This window comes from Podarcis filfolensis (genome assembly GCF_964270895.1).
Source record: "Podarcis filfolensis genome assembly, chromosome: 8".
NCBI lineage: Eukaryota > Metazoa > Chordata > Lepidosauria > Squamata > Lacertidae > Podarcis > Podarcis filfolensis.
Window position 1 is genome coordinate 677,938 of NC_139611.1, and position 26,038 is coordinate 703,975.

At 46.2% G+C, this 26,038-nt stretch overlaps 1 protein-coding gene and 1 long non-coding RNA gene across 6 annotated transcripts in view; both read right to left on the reverse strand.

Annotated features, from left to right (window-relative positions):
- The window catches only part of LOC310769935, a 416,479-nt gene that overhangs the window by 217,106 nt on the left and 173,335 nt on the right, over window positions 1–26,038 (reverse strand). The gene's annotated exons all lie outside the window — the stretch shown is intronic.
- ZMAT4 (zinc finger matrin-type 4) overlaps window positions 1–26,038 on the reverse strand; it is a 220,670-nt gene that overhangs the window by 86,984 nt on the left and 107,648 nt on the right. For 4 of the 5 annotated variants that reach the window (XM_083629663.1, XM_083629665.1, XM_083629662.1 and 1 more), the window contains exon 3: window positions 15,333–15,422. The exons of the other annotated variant lie outside the window; for it this stretch is intronic. In XM_083629663.1, coding sequence (XP_083485789.1) covers window positions 15,333–15,422 — 90 coding nt within the window. The remainder of the gene's footprint in view (window positions 1–15,332; window positions 15,423–26,038) is intronic. 5 annotated transcript variants of the gene reach the window in all.

A 26,038-nucleotide genomic window follows, 5' to 3' on the forward strand; every position in this document is an offset into this window, starting at 1 on the left:
GACATAATAGGGCTGGCAACAGATTGCCGAGCCAATAGCTATGAGCCACAGGGCTCAATCACATGTCACAGCTGATGAACAGCCATAGCCAAGAGTCAGCTGATCGCTCCTTCTAACAACAAACACAGGTGCTGAGTGTTGACCGGATTAAAGCCAGAAATGGAAGCAAGAGGGAGAGAACACTGAAAAAGTCAAGGGGGGGGGAATCTCTACCCACAACCCCCAGCCCAGGGAGGACTGAGGATGTCATGGAATGCTAACTGAAGAAAGAAAAGGGGGCGGGGGGAGAGAGAGACTGACTGGAGAGCCAAACAGGTACCTACTGGACATATCTGCAGGAAGCTGCCTTATACTGAGTCAGACCCCTGGTTCATCCAGACCAGTGTGATCTCCACCGACTGGCAGTGGGTTTCTAGGATATCTGACCAGGAGTCTCTCTCAGCCCCTCCTGGAGATGTCAGGGATTGAACCTGGGTCCTTCTGCATACAAAGCAGATGCTGCACCACTGAGCTACAGTCCCCTCCACCCTGGTTAGGATGGAGGATACACTAGGTTGCTTCGTTACAGTGTCTGCTTCTATTATATCACTGACAATCTAGTGGAATGCTCAACATCACTAGGACAGATGGTGTGAGGTTCAATCTCCCTACATGGGAGCTATCCTCAGGGTGCCACAGCCTTGGTACACCATGAAAGGGCAACGGACCTGAAAGACTGCCAGCCCCTGTATAAACCTGAAAGATGACTTAGACCACCTGGGGAAATTCTACTTATGGTACCGCACCCCAAAGAATATCATGGGGCAGGGACCTGAGAATGGGCATTTTCCACGATTGCCACTGTATCACAAAACACCCTTCCCTCTGCCATATGTGTTGATCATTGCTTGCTTCAGATGCCTTAGTATCGTTTTGCTCAGGCTTTTCCTGACCCACAAGATTGGACCCTGTCTTCATTTGCCTGAATTCTAAGTTTTTGTTTTCATATATTTTTGCGCTACTGTTCTCCTGGCTTTTGTTGTACATTGCTTTGAGGTTTTTTTGTTTTTTTTTACATGTTTTAGAAATGCTTTTAAATTATTATAATATAATATAATATAATATAATATAATATAATATAATATAATATAATAATTTGTGGACAACCCTGGAGGTGACAAATCTGTTTCTTCCTTCTTGTTGCTGTGACCAGTATTTGATGCAAAGGATCCTTCTCTTGAGGCGAATGCCGTCAGTGGCTGGTCTGAGTTGCAGAGCACCAACTTTCTTCCATTTTCAGACCCCTGTAGCAGTGGCAAGATTTGCTTTTAAAGCTTGAGCCAATTTCCTACTTTCTCCTAGTGTGATGAATAAGTAAGATTGTATTGCTATGGTGACTCCCCCTCCCAATTGTTATTCCAATTTTTGTTTTCTGCTTTTACCTATGGTTGAAACAATAAAGACTGACTGACTGACTGACTGGTGTGAAGGCTTGATGTTGTTCCATCTCAAGTCCCAGGGGTCACTTCTAATGCAGCTCTACATTAGAGTCAGTCAGCAGTATACTTGTTCATCTGGAGAAATGTTTTGTGCCAGCGGAAGTTGGCTTCCCAAAATAATTCATGAGAGGCTTGCTGGTAACTTTGCTGCAGAATGGATTGCGCAATCTGTTGCGTTACGAGTTGCTGCTAATGCAACTGTTGCACTGGATTCCTCTGTTGTGCAACACTGAAACTCACCCCTCCATTAGTGAACGTGCTCTTGTGCTAGTAGAGCAAAAACATTAGTTACAGTCTCCAGATTGTGGCCCCTTTTTATATTCTTCCACAGAACTGAATGGGAACTATGAAGAGCTAACCCACCACACTCTGCATAGACCTTCACTTTATAGCCCCAGAAATCAAACATTGCTGGCAAAGGATGCTTTAAACCCTCCTTCCCCAAGGACTGTATACAGATGAAAATCATGCCTCCCCTATAACATGTCTTTTATTAAAAAAATTAAATGCCTGATGTGCTTCCAAGTGACACATCTAGTATTATATCTAGTTTTGGCCTTCACTTATATGCTTTCCTAAGTTGTTACCAAAAGAAACTTCCCTTTCCCCAGCTAAAAATGGTTCCCCATCCCGGATCTAGAAGAAGCTGCAGCTGGGGCACTAGCCTAAACTAATGAAAGACTGCTGCAAACTGTAAAGTGGATGTATCAAACTATGGAAAATGCATAAATAAATAATAAAAATAAAGACTGTTGCATGGATTGCTGAAGCAACATATGTGATGCTCCTTTGACATTTGATAAATATTCTATATAACAAGCTGCATATTATCAATAACCAGGCAAGTTATATTATAAAGTCTTTTTTTCACCTTGAAAACCCAGGGACTAGAAAATTAGAAAATGTTTTAAACTGGATTTTATCATATTCTTGATTTTATCATACAGAGTATTTTGACTACTGAAGGTGTATCTATCAACATGTATCCTAGTCCTCTCATGCATGTTTATGCAGAAATAAGTTCTGGCTTCTTCCTCCCAAGAAAACATGTCCATGGCAAGGCAGCACTAACGTCAGGGTGTCTCTGCACTTGTTTACAGTGTCCACCACAAACCAATCTGATGTTTCATGGGAAGTGGCAGCAAGTCCTTCATTAATGGCACAAAATGCCTGTGCTGAGAGTCCAGCAGCTTCAGAGCTATTTTTAGTGGTGAAGTTGCTACTGGGTTTAATTAGCTTGCCTGACAGAAATATTTCCTGCTATTGATGTACCAGGAGAATTTATTAATAAGAGCTGCTAAAGGTCCCCTTGTGTGTGAAAACATTTTTTAATCTTCTTGTTTTCATTACTGTTTAAGTGCCAACAATCATATCACATTCTTTGCCATAAAAACACGTCTGAAATGGACATCTTTGTGGGTCTACAGCCCTTTCGCACAGAAGAGCGGGGAGAAGGCCACAGGGTGGTGGCAGAGCATGCGTGCACGCAGAAGGTTCCTGGCTCATTCTCCAGGCAGGGCTGCAAATGCCCCTGGTCTGGAGCCCTGGAAAGCTGCTGGCAGCCTGAGTAGACAACACTGAGCTAGATGGACCAATGCTCTGAATCCGCATGAGGCAGCTTGCTATGTTCCTATGGCCAGGGTGCCCCACATGCCACTGCAATCAGGGTTGTATCCAAGCTTCTCGGCCAGAGCTCTCGTGCTGGCAGACAGATGGATTCTAATTTTGTGCAACAGAAACTTATGCAACAGATTGCACAGACTATGGTGCCCTGAAGTTATCAGCAGCTTGCTTATGCATTCTTTTGAGCAACTATGTTCCACTTGTGCAAAACATTTCACCAGCACAACTACTATATCGCTGAGTAACTTTAACTTAGTGCTCCACTGGATATAACCCATACAGCCCAAACCGCCTAAGGAGGTGGACTTGGGAGTATCTCCTCCCAAGCGAAATGCACAAGACTGCTCTATCTTGGAGCTGTAGACATGACAGCGCCAGCTTGGGATCTCAGAAAACCCCATTTGGGAGAGCTTCCCACTTTGGATATGTTTGCTGATTCTGACCGGCAGGGATTCCAGCCCTTCTGCCTGCCTGTGCATTTGGTGGGTGGAAAGGGGAGCTCCAGGCCAGCAGAGACCTTGGTGTCACTCCAGAGCTGGAAGCCAGAGAGAGGCCAAAGGAGGCTGGCTGGGCTGTGGAAAGGGAAACCTGCAACCCATCCGGCACACACCATTATCTACTGATAAAACACACATTGAAACACATATTTAAATGCAAATGTTTCTACTTAACAAAATAGATTAATATGGAAATAGGACCACTCCTTTTCTTCTCACACTGGTCGATTCTGCTGGGGTCCTCATGCTGTGATTTAAGGAAAGGGAGCTGTGTTTAGACGAAGCACTCTGGCAAGGGGAAGATAATTTTCTGACCCCTCAGACTGACCTGAGAAATGTTTTTCCTCCAACCATTTTTTTTTTTTTTTTGCAAGAACCTCAGAAAACTGCATACATTGGGGTGATGGGAGTTGTAGTTACATTAGGGACAGAGGGCTGAGAAAGGTTGAACCAATTTGATACTCATGAAGGACACACTGCAGAAGATGACAGTGATGTTGGTGCCACCCCGAACGCCTCCTGCAGCAGCCTTGCTACTCCTGCTAAGGCCACAATGGGTGGAGAGCAGTTTCTCTCAATTTCCCCTTTTCCCAATCTTAAATTCATCTCACCACATTGCCATACCATTTTGAGATTTGTTTACCTTGTGAAAATTCACAAGCATTTTAGTTTGACTCTCTCCCTCCTATACAAATCTTTATTTGCAATTTTTCCTACACATAATATTTATTTGTTTGCAAGGTAATTTCCCCTAATATAGTGCATTTGTGCGTGTTATTTTGCCAATATATTGTTGCACGCCACCCCAATCTCTGAACTATGTGAGATTCCAGGGGTTCCAGGTGCTTCCCTAGGGATCATGTTTCCTTTGGGGAATGAGGCACTGTGGAGACTGGGGTGTCTTTATGATATATGGTTTATCTACACATATATACAACCTGAGTCTGCGATGGGAATGGATGTGTGTGTGTGTGTGTCTGTGTGTGACAACATCAACACCCCAAAAAGGTGTTGTTTCTCCTATAGCCACAGCCTTGGATTCAAACAAATCCAACATTGCTCTCAAACATTGTTCTGGCTCTCTTTCCAGTTGCTACTTTACATCTAGGTCACATCACTCCCAAACTCTCTATGCTAAACACTGGCTTTATCTCTTGGGGGGTACCCATTTGCCTCTTGCACCAAGACCCTTAATCCCCCATCAGCTCAGGAGGGAGCTAGCTTGGCTATTTCCCAGAATTAAAAGGCTTGATTAGCTTTTAACACTAGCTGAATCCAGGGAATACTTTCTTTCAAAGCCAGGGCCTAACCTGGGAGAGAGGGGTTTACATGACAAAAGAGGTTAATGGCCCATCTGAGAGGAATCTTGGGCCTGGGGAGAAAGCGGTTGTCAGGCGGATGTGGTGTGTGAGAGAGGTGACAGAAAATGAGTCTTTTTAGCAAGGTGCTCCGGGGCAAAGAAGTGGGGGAGAACAAAGACCCAAGGGGCAGGCTGCCTAAAGACTGGCTGGGAGAGATGCCTTGGACTCCAGGGCTTCACCTTTGTGGGGAACAAACCCCTCTTGAAATGACCATACTGTAAGATCTGGACTCCCTCCATGCAGAATGAAGGTGTAAATAGGTGAATAAACCATAGTTCTTAAAGCTACAACAGTGTCTGCCATGTCTTCAATTCTCCAAAGGAGCACAGACCCTGGCTGAGGGCCAAGACCCCTGGAATCCCCTGTGTGGCACAACAGGGATTGTGGTGGCTGGTAACAAAACACACCTTGCTTGACTGGAGAACTGCACTGCAAAATTTGAAGAGTGCAAATTTTGAAGGATAGCTTGTGTTTTGGTTCACATGTTGTTTTGGAAAGTATAAATTACTTCCCCCTTTAAATGCAATCTGAATAGAATTTCTTCCCCAATGCTGGTGTGGGAGGGCGCAGACTGGCTGCAGGTAGAGGAGATCTGAGGGCACTTTGGCAGTGATTTCCTATAACCTGGAGCTGATGCTGCTATTCTGTTACCAGTTGAACCTGGGTGCTGACACATAGGCTTCCTTTTTTCTTCCTGGATAATTCCAGTTCAAGCCCACCTGAAGTTTGGGTTTCTGAGAGTTGCAAACCTGGTTTATTATGCAGTCAATTTGTCTCTCACCTGGGAGAAAGGGACTGAAAAGGAACTCTCCCCACATAAAGCATGTTTACAGCTCATCAAAATCTAGTAGGGAAAAAGATGATGTCCTAAACTACAGGGGCCATAAATGCTCATTAGCAGAGAGCCTTGTTTTTCATGCCCTGTTTTTATTTCTTCTTCTTCTTCTTCCCTTCCTCTTCTTCTTTTTACATCAAACTCTACTCTGCTCTAAGACCCCAGGGAATGATTTCAAAGTCATTTCAAAGTTGAAGTGCAATGAGAAATGCTCTGGATTAATGGATCGACATCCACTGTAACTCTCAAAAGAGCCACCCACGAAGGTCTTGTTTGAAAATCTGATTTAAAGGATGTTTGTGCTCTGGAATTCTCTCTCCCTCCCCCCCCCTCACACACACAGACATGCTCAAGATGTGTTTGTTCTGAGCACCAGTGTCATTGTTTCTCTTCAACCTACTTTCAGAGAGATATGTGATTTAAAAATAAAAAATAAAAATCCTCCTGACAAATCAGATGCATCTTATTTCAAAATCCAGATTCTTTCTTTTCTCCTCTCTTACTGTCAACTCATTCTTCGTCTTTGTTCAGATGTTATGTTGAAGATAATGGCAAGTGCCTCACAGGAATGCTTAAAAACAACCTTATCCCTAGCAAAGAGTGCTTTCTTTGCATATTCCTCTTCTGTATTTTAGGTGATGCTTTACTACTCAGAAGGGGTGGGGGAGGATTTCCCCCCTCCACTTTTTGCAACAGTCTGACTCCCAATCTTAGACTCCCAAACTTGCTTGAGAATTGGAACTCAACTCCCAGTTCTCTGGAGTTTGCAGTGGATTTTCAGTGCACAAAAAGTACAGACTAAAAGTCCTATTTTACTGGTGAATGCACTGGAAATCACTGAATAGGATGATTTTTCCGTAAAAGGGGTGGATTTTACATAAATGTGTGCACAAAATGTGTATAATGGGATGGAATGGGACAGAGTGAGTTGGGATGGATCTATGACTATCATTGATTGCTCATCCCAGCAAGATCAAAACAGGATCGAATTGAGTCCTCAGCCCCTGCTCCTTCCCTCCTTTTGCAGTGTGGTGCATTTTGTCATTAGCTGCTTTGTGGTTTTATGATTTCAGTTGGACTTTTAAAATGTGTGATACTTTTGTAGCCTGCCCTTGAGGCATTAGGTGATGTAATAATAATAATAATAATAATAATAATATAATAATAATAATAATTTATTTATACCCCACCCATCTGGCTGAGTTTCCCCAGTCACGCTGGGCGGCTCCCAATCAAGTATTAAAAACAATACAGCGTTAAATATTAAAAACTTCCCTGAACAGGGCTGCCTTCAGATGTCTTTTAAAAATAGGAAAGCTACTTATTTCCTTCACATCTGAAGGGAGGGTGTTCCACAGGGTGGGCGCCACTACTGAGAAGGCCCTCTGTCTGGTTCCCTGTAACCTTACTTCTCACAATGAGGGAACCACCATAAGGCCCTCGGCGCTGGATCTCAGTGTCCGGGCTGAACGATGGGGGTGGAGGTGCTCCTTCAGTTATACAGGACCGAGGCCATTTAGGGCTTTAAAGGTCAGCACCAACCCTCTGAATTGTGCTCGGAAACGTACTAGGAGCCAATGCAGATCTCTCAGATTTCTGCAGATCTCTCAGTGTTATGTGGTCCCGGCGGCCAGTCCCAGTCACCAGTCTAGCTGCCGCATTCTGGATTAATTGCAGTTTCCGGGTCACCTTCAAAGGTAGCCCCATGTAGAGCGTGTTGCAGTAGTCCAAGCGGGAGATAACTAGAGCATGCACCACTCTGGTGAGACAGTCCGCGGGCAGGTAGGGTCTTACCAGGTGGAGCTGGTAGACAGCTGCCCTGGACACAGAATTAACCTGCATGGACAGCTGTGAGTCCAAAAAGACTCCCAGTTACCCCATTCAGGACCAGGGAATCCCCCACATCTGCCTGCCCCCTGTCCCACAAAAACAGTACTTCTGTCTTGTCAGGATTCAACCTCAACCTGTTAGCCACCATCCATCCTCCAACCGCCTCCAGGCACTCACACAGGACCTTCACCGCCTTCACTGGTTCTGATTTAAAGGAGAGGTAGAGCTGGGTGTCATCTGCATACTGATGAACACCCAGCCCAAACCCCTGATGATCTCTCCCAGCGGCTTCATATAGATATCAAAAAGCATGGGGGAGAGGACGGAACCCTGGGGCACCCCACAAGTGAGAGCCCAGGGATCTGAACACTCATCCCCCACCACCACTTTCTGGACACGGCCCAGGAGAAAGGAGCAGAATCACCGTATAACAGTGCCCCCAGCTCCCAGCCCCTCTAGACAGTCCAGAAGGATGTTATGGTCGATGGTGTCAAAGGCCACTGAGAGATCCAGCAGAACTAGGAAACAGCTCTCACCTTTGTCCCTAGCCCGCCGGAGATCATTAACCAGCGCGACCAAGGCAGTTTCAGTCCCATGGTGAGGCCTGAATCCCAATTGGAAGGATCCAAATGGTCCGCATCCTCCAGGCGTGCTTGGAGTTGTTCGGCAACCACCCGCTCAATCACCTTGCCCAAGAATGGTAAATTTGAGACTGGGCGATAGGCGATAGTTGACCAAATTGGCTGGGTCTAAAGATGTTTTTTTAAGAAGCGGTTTAATGACTGCCTCTTTCAGCGGGTCTGGGAAGGCTCCCTCACAGAGGGAAGCATTCACCACCCCGCAGAGCCCATCGCCCAGCCCTTCCCGGCTCGCTTTTATCAGCCAGGATGGGCAAGGATCCAAGGAGACAGGTGGTCGGTTTCACTTGTCCAAGCAGCCTGTCCACATCCTCGGAGGTAACAGATTGGAATTGATCCCATGTAACAGGACTAGACAGAACTCTAGCACTCTCCCGCCCCGGCCCTGCTCCCACGGTGGAGTTTACCTTCTTCTGAATCTGAGCGACTTTTATCTGCAAAAAACTTTGCAAAAGCATTGCAGGAGATCTTGGGGTCTCTACCAGGCCCCGGTGGTGCAGGTGGTTCCGATAGATTGGGAACCACCTGAAAAAGTCTCCTGCTGCTGTTTTCTGCATGTGCAATGGAGGCAGCAAAGAAGGCCCTCTTTGCCGTCGCCATTGCCACTTGGTAGGCTCGACGTTGAGCTCTAGCCCGTGTCCGGTCTGATTCAGAGTGAGTTTTCTGCCACCGGCGCTCTAGCCGTCTCAACAATTGTTTCATTGCCCTCAGCTCCGGGGAAAACCACGGGGCTGTCCGGGCTCCATGCAATCGGAGAGGGCGCTTCGGAGCCAGACAGTCAATAGCCCTGGTTAACTCCGCATACCAGCGGGCCACCAGAGAACCAGCTGAGAGGCCATCAACTTGGGATAAAACATCCCCTACCACTCTCTGGAAACCAGTTGGATCCATAAAGTAGCGGGGGCGGACCATCCGAATCGGTCCCACCTCCCTGCAGAGGGGAAAGGTTGCGGAGGAGTCCAGTTGCACCAGGAAGTGATCTGACCATGGCACTTCTTTTGTTTCACTTTTAGTTAGTGTCAGATCACCAACATCCGTAGAGGCAAACACCAAGTCTAAGGCATGTCCGCGGCTATGAGTTGGGCCAAACTTATTCAGGGACAGCCCCATGGAGGCCATGAAGTCCCAAGCGGCCCCTTGTAAGGTCGTGTCGGCATGGATGTTAAAATCCCCTAGGACAACCAAACTAGGTGTCTCCAGGAGAACATCCGCCACGACCTGAAGCAGCTCGGGCAGGGAACCCTTGGTGCAGCGGGGAGTTTGGTACACCAATAGGAATCCTGTACTGCCCCTATTGCCCAACTTCCAGAACATGTACTCAGAAAACTGGGTCTTCCCAATAGGACGCCTGGTGCAGACTAATGACTTCCTAAAAATCACTGCAACCCCCCCCCTCCCCGTCCACATGACCTGGGTTGCTGTGCGTAAGAGAAACCTGGTGGGCAAGCAGTGGCAAGGACAGGCCCATCTGCTTCATCCAACCAGGTATCTGTCACACATGCCAGGTCAAATCCTCCATCCACAATCAGGTCGTGGATAGCAGTGGTTTTCTTCATCATTGACCTGGCATTGCACAGCAACACTTTCGGGTCATGTGGGTTTCCCTTGCTGATTCCAGTATCCGTTTGGTCAGGACCAGACCTGGAGGCAGGGCTAGTCCTCAAACAACGACTAAACCTGCCTCCTTGGTAATGACATGGTCTGGTCTTAGTGTAACTCCTCCTCCTGCCCGTGATCACTGAGATCGGGTGTCCCAATACTTTCCCCCCTGTGGAACCTGCCCCAGCCATTCTATTGGCTGAGGCCCACTCCCAGGCAGCCCTGACCCATCCCCTTAAAAAGCAAAATACAAACTATATAATAACTTAACAAAAAAGAAAGAATAATAACAAAGCAAAAACAATTATACTAAAATTAAACAACTCCCCACCCTGACTAATTATTTATCCCACCCCAAGCAAAAATAATAAAATAATATATTATACAAAAAACCACCATTTAAGGTGTAGCAAATTTAAAACACTTAAAACATTTAAAACCATGTTTGTCACTTGCTGCAAGGAGCTGCTCAGGCCTCTTAAGCTGTGGCGGTGAGTGCAGGGCCCGCCCCCTAGGACCGATGGAGTTGGCAGGAGAGGGAGCGGTCCTCCCAGCACTCACGAGAGGATGTGTAAACAGATAAATCCGTAAGAACATAGGAAGAGCCTGCTGAATCAGGCCAATGGCCCACCTAGTGAGGCAACCTGTTTTCACAGGGGCCAGCCAGGTGCCCCAAAGGGGAGCCCACAAGCAGCTCCCACGGAAGGCAGTGATGGCCACCAACCTGAATGTCTTTAAAAGAGGACTGGAATGATTCCTGGAGATCCATCTATGCTCCTGGCCACAATGGCTCTGCTGTGTCTCCATGGTCAGAGCTGGAAATCACCATGGGGGGAGGGCGTGCTCTTGAGCTTGGGTCCTGCTTGTGGGTTTCACCAGTGTGAGACCAGGATGCCGGACTAGGTGGGCCCTTGGCTTGATCCAGCAAGCTCTTCTTATGTTCGGTTGGGAGGTGGGTGTTGGAGATGGCTGTCTCTGTCTCCTCACCTGATCAAAACAAACACTCAGCCTGGCAGCTGAGGGGGCATTCTTGAGGTGTTCTCACCCCCCCGAGCTCTTTGCCCCTCTGCAGTGGCATCAGAGTCATTTGAACATAATGGCCTCTGCCCCCTTCTTCACCTGTGACACCACACTGCTTACTTTACTGCACCCTTTGTGTACTCAGCAAAAGAATTTACAACAGCATCAGGATCACATTATCCCAGAAGAAGTTAGCTTTCTGCTCTAATTTCTCTGTATTGTTAGGGACAGCTGCAAACAAGAACTCTAGTTCTATAAAGCATAAAAATGTATAGCTGCCATGGTGGGGAATCCTGAGGCATGAATACTCTGCACTGATTAAGAAAACTGCCTTGCCTGGAAACTGCTCTCTGTGAATTTTCACTTCATCTCCCCCACACCCCAAAACTGTTTGGTGATATTGTCCCCCTGATGACCATTTCCATCCCCTCCAACCACTGCTTCCTTATCCTTCTTGGATTAACCATAGGGATGACCCCAGACAACCAGAGATAACATTGTGCATACCTCTATGCTCTGTGATCAGTTTGGCTACAGTATGATATCACCAATATGGTCTGATGCTCCTGGCTAAGTGTCACAGATAAGTAGGAAAAGCAAGCCTTTCCCACGCAAAGAAAGTTGTGAAGGTCCTCAGGGAATTGCAGCAACCAGACTGGCTTCAGCCATGGCTGCCCTTTTCAGAAGACCCTGATCCCAGAGACTGGTGGGACAAGGAACAGTTGCTATAAAATAAACCTAGGAGGAATGAGGGCAAATAGTCCAGTGTCAGGGACTGGCTGGATACTGATGAATGGGCATCGGGAGAAAAGGGGTTGGAGACTGACTTGGAAGAAGGGATCAGTGAACTGGAGGAACCTGTAGCAGCCAGGAGACGAGAGTGAGAGGCAGGAGAAGCTGCAGGATTGGAGAGTGAAGAGCAGGGGCAGGAGCATGTAGAGAGAGGTCAGGGCTTCCCCATGTCCTCCTCCTGCCCCCACCTTTCCTGCCCCCACTGTCTCCCAGGACCAGGTGAGGACAGAAGAGGGAGGAGCAGAAGCAGGTCACATGCAGGCGAAGTCTTCACCTGCTTGTGTGAAGCGTCTAGGTTGGGGATGGGGCCCCTTTGCTATAGCAGCTGTTTCATCAGGTGCACACCTGGGAGTAGCTGAGAGATGTACTTTTGACAAGGGAACTTTTTCCTCCCTCTGGGCATTCCATGCCTGACTGTGCCATGAAAACCAGAGGCAGCAGTTCATGGGGGGGGGGGGAGAGGCTGGTGTGCTGGAGAAGGAAAGAGAAGAGCAGATATGTGTCACCTCTCCCCCCCCCCCCATCAACATGTCACCTCTTGGCTCCATTCATGCTTCTTCCCCAGCTTTCAGGGAGGTTCTGGGGGTTCTGATAAGAAGGTGGAGCTGCTGCTTGTGGTTCCACCAGTCCGGCGGTGGAACACCTCCTTAAAGCCTGGACACACATGTAGAATGGCCATTGCCCCTGGGCATCATGGGAATTATGTAGTTTCCAGTGCTTTCCAACTTACTCACCAGAAGTGGGAGGCAACGGACAGTAATTTTTCAGGCTTCCTGGAATTAATTGATACTCCCTGAGCACAACTACCACGGCCAGCAGCACTCAAGCTGCCCATGTCCCCTCCTTTTGCAAGCAAGGAGAATCTGCCAATGTTGATCTCTCTCTGTTTCTCATATTTCTAATCTTTAGCTATCCACATTTCCACATCAGTTTACATTTTTTAAAAAGTCATCATGAAAATTCTTTAGAATTTAAACTAATATAAACATTTTTGTATGCAATTTTGCCTGATGTACACATTTGGCAAAGTAATTTCCCCGAATATACTGTTCTTTTCACCAATAGGGATTTTAATGCATGTTTTTCCCTAGTATATGCATTTTTGTACACAATACTTGATTGGAGAACTCAGTTGAAAAACTATGGATTTAAGATTGATGTTTTGGTTTGCACATTGTTTTGGGACTTGAAAATAGATAAGTTGACCTTTAAGCGCAAACTGAATTGAATTTACCCCCCCCCTTTTTTTGCAAAGAAAACTTTGGGAACCAGCAAAGAGGTGGTGGTGCAGGCCTTCAACACTGTAAATCATAATGCCCTGTGGACTGTCCTTCTGAAAATTGGCTGCCCAGATAAATTTGTCAACATCATTCGGCTCCTCCATGATAATATGACAGCAACAATCACAGATAACAATGGCTCTCAAAGTGAACCATTCACAGTGGGATCAGGTGTTAAACAGGGTTGTGTTATCACTCCAACTCTATTTATTATTTTTATTGCCATGATTCTACGATTTGTTGAATGGAAACTCCCCACTGGAGTAGAAATCATATATCGAACAGATGGAAAGCTCTTTAATCTGAGTAGGCTAAAAGCAAAGAGTAAGGTTACCATAACTTCCGTCATGGAGCTTCAGTATGCTGATGACAACATAGTGTGTGCACACTAAGAGGATGACCTCCAAACCATCCTAAATATATTTGCTGAAGCTTATGAAAAGTTTGGCGTATCGCTCAACATCCAAAAAACCAAAGTGCTGCATCAATAAGCACAAAACAACCCCTCTGCAATACCACAAATCCAACTCAATGGTGTAATGTTGGAAAATGTTGATCACTTCTCCTACCTGGGCAGTTATCTTTCCCCAAGGGTCAACACTGGTGCCGAAATCCAGCATTGCCTGAGCTGTGTGAGTACAGCTTTCTCCTGATTGAAGTGCAGAGTGTTTGAGGACCGGGACATTCACAGGGTAACCAAAATGCTTGTTTACAAAGCTATTGTACTACCAACCTTACTGTACGCTTGTGAAACATGGACCACTTATAAACGCCATCTCCAACTCCTCGAAAGATTCCCTCAATGGTGTCCCCAAAATTTTTACACATCACTTAGGAAGACAGACAAACTAATGCCAGTGTACTGGAAGAAGCAAAGATCACCAGTGTTGAAGCAATGATTCTTCAACATCAACTCCGTTGGACTGGTCATGTGGTTTGGATGCCTGATTATCTTCTTCCAAAACAACTACTCTAGTCTGAACTTAAAAATGGAAAGTGTAATGCTGGTGGTCAACAAAAGAGGTTTAAAGACTCTCTCAAGGCAAATCTTTAAAAATGTAGTATAAACACCAACAATTGGGAGACACTGGCCTGCAAGCACTCCAGTTGGAGAACAGCCTTTACCAAAGGTGCCACGGGCTTTGAAGACACTCGAACTCAGGACGCAAGGGAGAAGCATGCTAAGAGGAAGGCACACTTGGCAAACCTTCACTGTGATCAACTCCCACCCAGAAACCTATGTCCCCACTGTGGAAAGACATGTGGATCCAAAACTGGCCTCCACAGTCACCTACGGACACAATGTTAAAACCGTGTTCATGGAAAACAATCTTACTCAGCTATGAGCGATTGCTGAAGAAGAAGAAGGTGGTGCAGGAGCCAAGCAAGTCTGCTATGATCCAGGCTGCCTTTCAGAGTGTTTGGACTCAGCCTATAAGTAGCTTGATGTTTTCCAAATTGGGGAAGTTCATTTCTGAAAATTCCTCTCCTTGAATCCTGAGCTTCCTTGACATAACCCCCAAACACATGTGTTGTGTCAGCTTGACACTTTTTGTGGTAGAGTGACAGATGTTATCAATATACTTTACTAACTGCCAGATAAATATTAGCAAATACAACCATTCATTTTCAGCTCAGTGGTAAAGGTTAGCTCACAAATGATTTTGAATTGGGTCATTTATAACCAGAAGTGCACAGTAGGAACACTAAATGTGCTTAATTGTAATAGGGTTGCTGCACATATTCATTACTTTCCTTCTCAGATATGAATATGGCATATTGACAGCTGTTGGAACATGTCCCAAAATTAAGAGCTGCTCTCCAAATCATTAACCTGAAAAGAAAAGGAAAGAAAAGAAAAGAAGGGAAGGGAAGAAGGGCAGCAACACAAAGTCCAAACAATTCATAGACCAACCCCTTCATTAATTTTTTTCAGGATATATTTGTGCCTCCTGGGTTTTTCTCCCCACAAAGCTAGGATTTTCAGACTCAGATTATGAACAGCTGCTAGCAGCAGGGTGGCAATGGTAATTCAGATCTCCAGAGCTGGGGAGAGAGACGTGTCCAGTTCATAGCTGAGTTGACAATATATGCTCCTACACTTTCATGTGTTGCTTAGTGCTTCAAAGGTATTGCCATTGTTAAGGGCCCTATGAGCACATGAGGAACATTGTCTCCAAGAACACTAACAGGCTTAGTTCTTCATAGAACAGGTTGAATCCTACCCAGACTTCCCAGAATGCCCACACTTCCTGCATAGTGCATTCTGGGCCGCAAAGGATGATGGCGACCTTGACCACATCTTGGACCCGATCCATTTTAAGAGGTGTTTTGTAGTCCTGTTGGGTAACTGCTAACAGATATAGCAACAAAACTCACATTTTCTGACCGCAGCTTCTTCGCAGGACAGCCTCCATCTAGTGGGTGGAGCATATAGTAGAGACGAACTTTGCTGGCATGTTTCCGGCTCTGGGGAAGAAAACCCAAACATGTTGTTTGATATGGCATACTTGAATGATGCCCCATTTTAAAAACAAAACAATACACCTCCTCACATGTGGAAAAGCAGCATGTCAAGGAGGAGGCTTCTGCAGTTCTGCCCTATTGAGGCACAGGAACATAGCACAACTCTGCTACAGGCTGGCCTGAGGCTACATATGGACCTGTGGCCTGTGGCTCACCAGCCCTGCTTTTAGGCCCAGGAAGTCCTCTTCAGAAAAGGAAAGGAAACTCTAAGCCCAACCCAATGCTGTGTGCATTCCCAGCTCACTTGCACAGTCACCCCCCTTTTTTTTGCTATTGGAGATAGATGCAAGATGGCATGCTCTGACCTAATCTCTCCAAATGACATTAATTAGGCTAAACAAAAGAGCCAATGTGGCAGGTGCCCCAGAGGAGCAGCACAATCAAGAGACCCGGCTCTGGAAATTGTTTTATTGGGTCATCTGATCTCAGTGGATGTGGAGGCCACTTTAAGGGGGGGGGGAATCTGAAATGTTGTGCCAGCTACATGCAGCATAAGCTGCGCACTGCAGCAGCCTTGGAAAGAAGATGATGGATAGAAATGTAATAACTGAAAACCCAATGGGAGTATTGAAGGGTGAAAGGGCTGCAAACACCTGAGTTCCATCAAATCCCCTGCCTGCCATCTGGGAATGAAAAATAAGAGCATTATGGCCTGCACAGTGGTGAACAGAGCTCCAGTGGCATGAGGAATATCATGGGGAAAACAAAGCAGGGTAGACCTTGGAAAGCCAAAACTTGTGTTTTCGATCCTTAGTTAGTGGGTAAATGATTACCCTCATCAGAATCGTTACAAAATATAGGCCTGGCCCAGCTGTGCTTCATTATTTTCTACTGATCTCAGTGAGACTTCCACATGGGTTTCACTTACTCCCACAGAAATCAATGGGACATAGAAGTATGGGTAGGGGAAGAATTTCAGTTTAGTTCACATTTAAAGGCAAACTTACTTAATTCACACTACCTGGCTCAATATGTGACCCAAAACACAGCATTCATTCAAAACCTTCACTTTAAAACCCCCTTGCCCAGATTATCCGGAGCTTTGGGCTGGGCTGTCACCAATATGCTGATGACACTCAGCTCTATCTGCTGATGGATGGCCACACCGACTCAGCCCCGAACACACTAACCAGATGCTTGGAAGCTGTGGCTGGATGGTTTCGTGGGAGCCGATTGAAACTAAATCCTTCAAAGACAGAGGTCCTATGGCTAGGTCGGGATGGCATGGGGATGAGGGACCAACTCCCTTCTCTTGCGGGGGCCCAATTAGTGCCATTGCCTTCCGTTAAGAGTTTGGATGTAATCCTTGACGCCTCCCTTTCCATGGAGGCGCAAGTTGCAGCAACAGCCAAGGCGACATTTTTCCACTTTCGCCGCATCGAGCAGTTGGTCCCTTACCTTTCCCGCCCCGACCTGGCCACAGTGATCCATGCGACGGTCATCTCCAGGCTTGACTACTGTAATTCGCTCTACGCGGGGCTGCCCTTGAAGCTGTCCCAGAAACTCCAGCGGGTACAGAATGCTGCAGCGAGGCTCCTCACGGGGTCTCTGCCATGGGAGCATATTCACCCAGTGCTTTTCCAGCTGCACTGGCTCCCGGTGGAGTACAGGGTCAGATTTAAGGTGCTGGTTTTGACCTTTAAAGCCCTTCACGGCCTAGGACCCTTGTACCTACGGGACCGCCTCTCCTGGTATGCCCCATGGAGAGCCTCAAGGTCCAGAAATAGCAACACCCTAGTGGTCCCAGGCCCTAAGGAAGTTAGATTGGCCTCAACCAGAGCCAGGGCCTTTTCAACTCTGGCTCCGGCCTGGTGGAACGCCCTGGCTCATGAGACCAGGGCCCTGCAGGATCTGATTTCTTTCCGCAGGGCCTGTAAGACAGAGTTGTTCCGCCTGGCCTTTGGCTTGGAGCCAATTTGATTCCCTCCCTCCTTCTCTTTCTTTTTTCTTTTCCTTCTCCTCCTGCGATGAGGCTACATTTTAATATTTTAATGTTCCATTATTTTAATGTTGTATTTTATTTTTGTTTTTAAGTTGTAATCATTCATCTTGTTTTTATTATTGCTTGTAAGCCGCTCTGAGCCCGGCCTTGGCTGGGGAGGGCGGGGTATAAATAAAAAAATATTATTATTATTATTATTATTATTATTATTATTATTATTATTATTCTCTGAATTTTGCGGTGCAGTTTTCCACTCAAGTAATGTGTGCAAACATTAATTTTTTAAGGTAAAGTGTACATAAAGTGCTGCAGCTTGCAAAAATGTGTATATTAGGTAAAAATGCATTTAAAATGTGTTTATTTTGAGAAATTCACACCAAAATGCTGATGAATTTTCGTGAGAACCTAAAAATAAACTCCATAAACTGATGTGGAAAAAGAGAGATTGAAATAGAAAGATTTGCCCATCTCTACTTAAAAGTGCTTAGCTTTGCCTGGAATGTGCACTGTGTATTAGGAGAGTGAGCGGGGGGGGGGGGAAGGTGTTTAATATGTACCCTCCAACAATTTCACAAATGAAACTAAAAGCATTCTTGCCTAGTAAGAAAAGTCCCTAACTTGTACCCAGCCAGGATCACTGGCAGACCACCTACCCACTATTAAGTATTACAGACAACTCTCCTTTCCCTGCTGGGTGTCCTGACTGAGCCTGTCCTGCCAACGCAGTGCATCATATTTGGTCCTCTAATATACCAACAATTCAAAAAGAGCAAACAGGTGAAATGACAAACTGACTACATGGTTCCTCAGCATTCATAGACTCATCAGGTTAGAGGGAGTCCCAAGAGTCATCTAGTCCTGCAATGTAGGAATCAGCTCTCAAACAGCTCTTATCAGGGCCGGATTTAGGTTTGATGGAGCCCTAAGCTATGGAAGGTAACGGGGACCTTTATATGTCCAGCTGTCCTTTGTCACTGTTTTTTGTGTTGAATTTCTTAAATTACTTACATCATAGGAGCCCACACAACACAAAACACTGTTGCTGTATGTCGGTTTTATTTTATTTGTTTTTTATCTTATATTTTGGAAATGTACATCCAGTTTTTTTGCCTTTACATTTTTTGGGGGCCCCCAAGAGAGTGGGGCCCTAAACCAGTGGTGGAGCTAGGGGCTTTGCCACCCGGAGCGGGGGACGTGGCACATTGCCTGCACCAGCGACTCAATGGGAGCATCGAGGGAATTGTGGATGGCTGCAGCAGCAACGAGAATAACTTATGCAGGACTTGCAATGCAAGTGATACTGCCAATGAAAAGCTCCTAGCCTGCTCTCCCGCTAGTTCAAACACAAAGAAAGAAATAAGAAAGGAGCCCCCCCCCCTCCACAAACAGCGAGGGAGGCAAAGAACAAAACACATGGAGAAAAGCTCCCTTAGTGCTCCATGAATTTGAGCGAGGGAAAGGGTCAAAACAGTAGGGGAAAGAGAGGTGAATCATAGAATCATAGAGAATCATAGAGTCATAGAGTTGGAAGAGACCACAAGGGCCATCGAGTCCAACCCCCTGCCAAGCAGGAAACACCATCAGAGCACTCCTGACATATGGTTGTCAAGCCTCTGCTTAAAGACCTCCAAAGAAGGAGACTCCACCACACTCCTTGGCAGCAAATTCCACTGTCGAACAGGTGGAGTAAGGGCTTGGGGATGCTGACACGAAGTCAGTTGCGATTTAAAGCAACAGTAGGGAATGTAAGAGAATGGGCTACTTGGGGGGTGGGGAGAGAAGCCCTGAGGCGCCAATCCGCAGCAAATGTGTTCTTCTGAGGAAGGGCCTGGGGAGCTTTGCTCCTCTTTGTGTTTGTGTGTTGCATGTTGCTGGGCTTTGGAGGCTGGGAGAGACAGGGGAGCAGCTTTGCCACAAGCCAGGGAGCTCGGCTGGAGCGCCCGGTTGGGGACCAGCCAGTCAAGGCTGACCGCTGGGGACTCCCCTGTCCTCCTCCCTCCCCAGCGGAAGCTGGCAAGCGGCAAAGTGGAAGCCGCTTTCAGAAATCTGGGGAGGGAAGGAGGGGCATGGAGCCATGGCTCCCGTCTGTCCCCAGCCCCTCCCTCCCTCCTGTAAAGTCCCTCGCTGTAAAGTGACAAAGCAGGAACCGCTTACGGCGAGCCAAAGCTTTGCCACTCATGGGCTTGGGGCCACTCATGGGCTTGGGGGTCGCAGGCGGGGCCCCCTGCCGAAATGTCACCCCCCTTCAGGATGGCACCCGGAGCAGACCGCCCCCTCATCGGTACGCCTCTGCCCTAATCTATAGCTTATTTAGTTTACTTAGACGTAAATCCGGCACTGGCTCTTACCATCCAAATTCATGTTTTGTTGGAATTTCCTTTCTTGTTAATTTGAATCAGTTGGTTTGAGCGGTAGAAAACATGTTTGCTCTCCCTTCTATGTGAAAAGCCCTTCAAATAATTGAAGATGGGCACTATACTTTTGTCGATGCAGCCTAGAACTGCATTAGCTTTTTCTGCTGCTACATCGCATGGTTGACTCATGTTAGGCTTGTGGCCTATTAAGACCCCTGGATCCTTTTCATGTGCGCTCCTGTTAAGTCAGGTGTCCCCCACCCTGTATTTGTGCATCTGATCATTTCTGCCTAACTGCAGAACCTTACCATAGTCCCTACTGAAATTCATTTTGTTCTTTGGGGCCCCTTTCTCCAACCTGTTAAGGTCATCTTGAATCCTGTTTTTGTTTTCTGTGCACACATTGCACATTTTGGAACACCAGAAGCTTCCTTCTTCCACCATTGGCCCATCTCACTCACTACTAACTGGCAGCAGTTCTCCACCCCCACCTTGAGGTTGAAGCTGGCGCCTTCCGCAACCAGGGCAGATGTTCTGCCACTGAGCCCAGGCATGCAAGTCAAGATGCATCAGAACCCCAAAACTCAGAGATTTTAACTTTTGGCAGCCAAAATGAAAGGGTCCTAATGCCGGAAAACTGAAGCCTACATCAACCACAATGTTTTAATGTATTGTCAAACTCCCTCAATCTAATAGCAAACACGGGTGGTTAGTGCTGACGACTGAGCCAAAACAGAGCTACTGAGAAACAAGAGGGAGACATTAATATTTGCAGAAGTAAAAGCCACCCCCTTTCAAAACAGTTTGTTGTAGGTCACACTTGTCTTTCCTAAAAGGCAAAGTAAAGAGAGTGATTTATCCAGATCACGCCACCCAGGAAACGGAAATGGTCTCTGTCAAATTGGGAGAGCTGGAGAGTAGGCAAAGACCCAGAGAAATGAAATGGGTGCATGCACCAGGTCCTATTGCTGAAAGTACTGTATATGGGAGAATTGTACTGGCCTGTGGTTCTAGGTTGTGCTGTTAGCGGTTGAGTTATTCAGTTCAAAAAAAAGTGCAAATTTTGCATTTTGAGTGAAGTCATTTACTTTGCTTCAAACAGCATTAGGTTTTATGCTTCCGGGACTGGCTTTGCCCTCTTGTTAATTAAAACTTTGCCCTGCAGCATTCTTTGCTCTTCTAGAGGAAAAGGCACATTCTCACAAGGAGGTCTTTGCAAGAGCCTGGGGACTTCTAAGAAGGGGAAGGCACAAAGCCTGGAAATTTGCATCTCATCTGAGCTGCAGAACAAACTTCTACATCTTTTCAGCCACACCCCCTCCCCAGCTGAAAAGAAATCTGAGGCACTTGGGGGCAGGAAACACCCCCATAGCTTGCTGCTATAATGATCATTGTCAAGTTTCGCTTGCAAAGTCCTACCACAACAATGTGTCAATGAAATGAGAGGACAGGCAATGGCGGAGCAAGCCGATTGGGCACCTGGGGTGGCGCACGTGCCCTGTGCCCAGGGGCGGGGCCAGTCACCTGTGGGGGCGGGGCAAGGTGGGGCAGGACGCTCCATGGGGCCTCTGAGGAGTCTGCCTGCCTCCTCCCACTCAGCTGCCCTACAGCTGAGGTGGAGGCGGTGGGCGGACTATTTGGGGCAGCGTGGGGGGGGCATTGCAGGCCCCATGGTGAGTGCTGCCGGACATTTTGTCACCCCCCCTCAGTAGTGACACCTGGGGCAGCCTGCACCCACTGCACCCACTTCCTCTGCCCCTGAGGACAGGGGTCCTAGAGGCTCCAGTGTCTCCTGGGGTAGCAGTGCCTTCTGCTAACTTCTTCTGGTCCACCAGCCATGACCATGCCTGGACATGGATAGTCTGACCGCTGCAAGCCCATCTTGAGCCTGGATTACTGCCATGCCCTCTCTATGGAGCTGCCCTTGCGCCTGGTCTGGAAGCTCCAGCTTGTGAAGACTGTGGCTGCTATACTGCTGGTGCAGGTTGATAGCCGGCAATGTGTGCCACCCTTGTAAAAACAGCCGCAGTGGCTGCCCATTGGCTACTGAGACAGGTTCCAGGTTCTTATATGAATCCTCAAAGCAACCCAGGGGCAGGGTGCCTCAGGGACAGCCTGACCCCTGGTGCCCCCACTTGTGCACCGAGATTCTCTATAGGAGTAGTTCCCTGAGTTGGTGAGGCTCGCCTGATGTCATGAAACGGGGCCTTCCGTGTTATTGCCCCCGTCCTGTGGGGCAGGCCTCTTTCGTATTAACATTAAACATTCTCTGAAAATGCTTTCTGCACTGCCAAACCTATGCAGACAGTTAAAAGGAGGGGTTGATATTATAATTAGTCAGTGATCTGTGATTTTGGTTCCTATTTGGCTTTTATTGTATATATTTGTTGTGCATTGTTTTGACTTTTTAATTCTATTTATGGATTTAGAGTATTCAAGTATATTTAAAAAAAAATAAACTGACCAAGGTAATATTGAGGCCCATTGGCTACCCTCACCTGGTTTAATCAGCAAGTCAAAGAAGTACCGAAGGGGTGGTTGCTGTCGTCTGCTGACAGCTTCTAGGAGCCACAGGTGAGAGCTGAGTACAGCGTGGGGACCAAAGGTGGACAAACTACCCACCAGAGGTACTACCCCTCCCCTAACACCCCATACTCCCCAATCTATTCCAAGTGCTGCTCATATATTAAAAGACAGCCCCTGCCTAAAGGCTCACAATCCAATAGACATGATACAAAAGGAAAAGGGGATGTGTTGGGCAGAGGAAAGCAAGCACTGGAGCAGCTGCAGCTTCAGTGACTGATGGACAGAGCTCGGCTGGTCCCTCCCAGGGAGACAGGGAGGGAAGCCTGCCAGTGGCCCTCCACAGATCACGGTAGCAGAAGCTAGACTGTGCCCCAGAATACCAGGTAACTGGCCTATGCAGCAGCAGGGGCAATGCAAACAGGTCTGTTTGGAATCCTTGCTTCTGATGGCACCACTCTGTTGGAATTTCAGATCACAGATCAGCAACTGGGAGGGGGCAGAATTAAATTGCCATTAAACTATGTTAGAAGAACATATTTCCCTCATCCAAGAGCAGCAGCAGTTCCATTTGTATGCATCACTGTGCCTGCACATTTTTTTCAGGAAGAAATTTGTGCATTAAATAAAAGAGAAGAGTGCAAATAAGAGAACGAAACAAATTAGCAAGGATAAGTGGTGTCAAATAGCTACACTCTTTGGGGTGAGTGTTGGAGCAGAGAAGGAATGTATTTTCCCCTGACAGACGCTCAGATGATCTAAAGGGAAAAAAAATCACTTTTAGTGACATGTGAAAATATCCTTAGTGTTGCATTGCAGAGGAGCAGCAAAGTCTCCAAATGTTGTGCTGCAGTTCTCCACCTCCCTCCCCCATAAATTGATATTGAAATTGAAAAATACATATGGCAAAATATTAATAAGGAGAAATGTGCATATGTATATATTAGAGATATACAGAAATGTGTTATATTAGGCAAAATTGCTTAGAAAAATATGCATATAAAGAGAAACAGCCACTAAAATGCTGATGGATATTCATTGGCTGCCCCTCCCTTTAATGGCAAACTGATGCGGCAGAGTGGCACACTGAACCTAAAACTGAAAGGAGAGAGAGAAATGGGGAGAAATTAAAATGTCTCCAATCTCTAGAGGTCTCTGCACCCAGTGGTGGAACTTCATGCTCCGGCACCGGGGGGGGGGGCGGGGGCGGGGCGTGGAGAGCAGGCGGATTGGGGCTGGCGTGCGTCCTGGGGGCGGGGCATGCCACCTGCAGGGGGGTGGCACCCAGCGTGGGCAGGCGGGGAGGGGGCAGCCGTGATGGCACCCTACCAGGATGGCACTGCCAGGGGCGGTGCGCTCCCCCTGCATTCCTCTTCCTCTGGTGTCTGCACCCAGTTCTGCCACAACAGGCACTGGGGCTTCTTTGAAACTTGGTTGAGTTGCATGAGTTGTAGTCAATATTACCGCTACTCAAAGTAGACCCATTGAAGATAATGAATGTAACTAACTTAGGGTCATTGTTTTCAATTGGTCTACTCTGAGTTGAACTGGGTAGAAGCCCGTGTCTTTTGGTTCTTCATCATGCATGTATCAACTTTATCACTTTATCCAGCTACTGGCCCTGATCCACCTACATTTAAGCACCCAACCACATTCCTATGCTCAGTCAGAAGCAGCCACCATTTGTTTCAACAGGACTCACTCCCAGATAAGTGTGTATAGGATTGCAGCCTGCACATGTAAGACCGCAATTCTAAGCACATTTACTAGGGAGTAAGCCCCTTTCATTTCTATAGAGTTTACTTCTGAGTTAATAGGCTTATGATTGCCTTGTAAGGCTGCAACCCTGTGCATGCTTACCTATGAGGAAGGCTCACTGCAGATAATGGGCTTTCCTTCTGAACAAGCACACATAGGATTAGGCTACATCTCCCACTGAAATCAATTGAACTAGTTAGACGTCCAGATGCTTTTGGTGGGACAGAGCCATTACTGACTATGGCCAGACTAGGTCCACCATTCTCCTGCCCCCACCCACCCACTCTTTGCTTGTGTGTAATGGTCTTGTATTAATTTTAGAATACTGGGGGCGGAGGGGGGCACCTCAGGACCAGGGACCCGCGATTATGTGGGGAGGGGCTTATCTGTCCCCCAATATTTTATTCAAGTTGGCACCCCTGGTTATATGTCAAGAACACATAGGGGAGGGGAGGAAATTTAAATTTACATTTATTTATTAAAGTGAAGCTTTAAGGTGGTCAAAAACTGGGCAGTTAAAAGACTAGGACTTTCACCATGCCTGTCAACTGTCCTGGAAAAACTGGGGCATCCCATTTTTCCCCCATGAGAGCATGGCGGTCAGTTGGGGTGTCTTGCTCTTGTGCAATTTTGGGCCAAGATCTCGCCCTGTTCCGTGAACTTGCACAGTGCACCAACACATGCTTTTTTTCCAATCTGAGATTTTGTGCAGTACCCCAAATGCACATTTTGGGTGCCTGCCAAAACCCCCACTTTTTCTGCACCCATGATCTTGTGCAGGTCACGTGACTCATATCGGAGTGCAGACCCGGAAGATAGTGTCCCGGATTGGAGCAATGTCATTTTGGAGGGTGTGCTTTAACCAGGAGCACAGATAAAATCCATGGGTAACAAAAAAGTCACTTCCTTTTAAAAAAACAACCCCAAAATTTTTATTAAGTTTTACATTTTTATCATATTTACAACATATCAAATCATCAAAATGAAACAAAGCATATCCCTGGTTTCCCCCTCCCCCCCTTTGACTTCCCTCAGCTTTCTCTTCTGGTTTTCCCCGATATTGGCTTCCCCTGCTTTCCTTCTTATATCTTCATATGAATTCTATGTATAAATTATATTTTTATTTTTTAGAATTTTGACATCTTTATAGCTTTTATACTTATTTTTGTTGATTGTGTTTACTCAAACCCTGCTAATGAGTCTATTTCTTTACATTGTTTCTGTAAATACAACATAAGTGATTCCCAATCTTTTTAAAATTCTCTATTGTCTTTGTCTCTGAGTCTCTCTGTTAGTTTCACCATTTCAGCATATTCCATCAGTTTTTGTATCCATTCTTCCTTAGTTGGTATTTCTTTGCTTTTCCATCTTTGGGCTAGTAGCATCCTAGTCGCAGTCATAGCATACATAAATAGTTTCTTCTTTTCTGTTGGCAGTTCTTGACCTGAAATGCCTAGTAAAAAAGCTTCTGGTCTTGTAATAAAAGTCAATTTAAACATTTTTGATTTCATTATAAATCATATTCCAATAATTTTTAATCAGTTTGCAAGTCCACCACATAAGGAAAAAAGTGCCTTCCTTTTCTTTACACTTCCAACATTTGTTGGAACCTGTTTTGTACATTTTTGCCATTTTTTTCAGGTGTAATATACCATCTGTACATCATTTTCATATAATTCTCTTTTAATAATATACAATCCGTAAATTTCAAATTCACTCACCACAATTTTTCCCAATCTTCCATTTATATATTATGTCCTATATCTTGCACCCATTTTATCATCACACTTTTCACCTCTTCATCTTTTGTTTCCCATTCTAATAATAAATTATATGTTTTCTTCAAAAGTTTGGTATTGTCCTCTATGCCTTTCCTTTGGAATCTAGAATAGTGTAGCTAAAACCTTTCTTTTTGTCTTCTTTGAAAACCTCATTTAGTTGCTGATATTGCAGCCAATCATAAACATATTCTTTGATCTCCT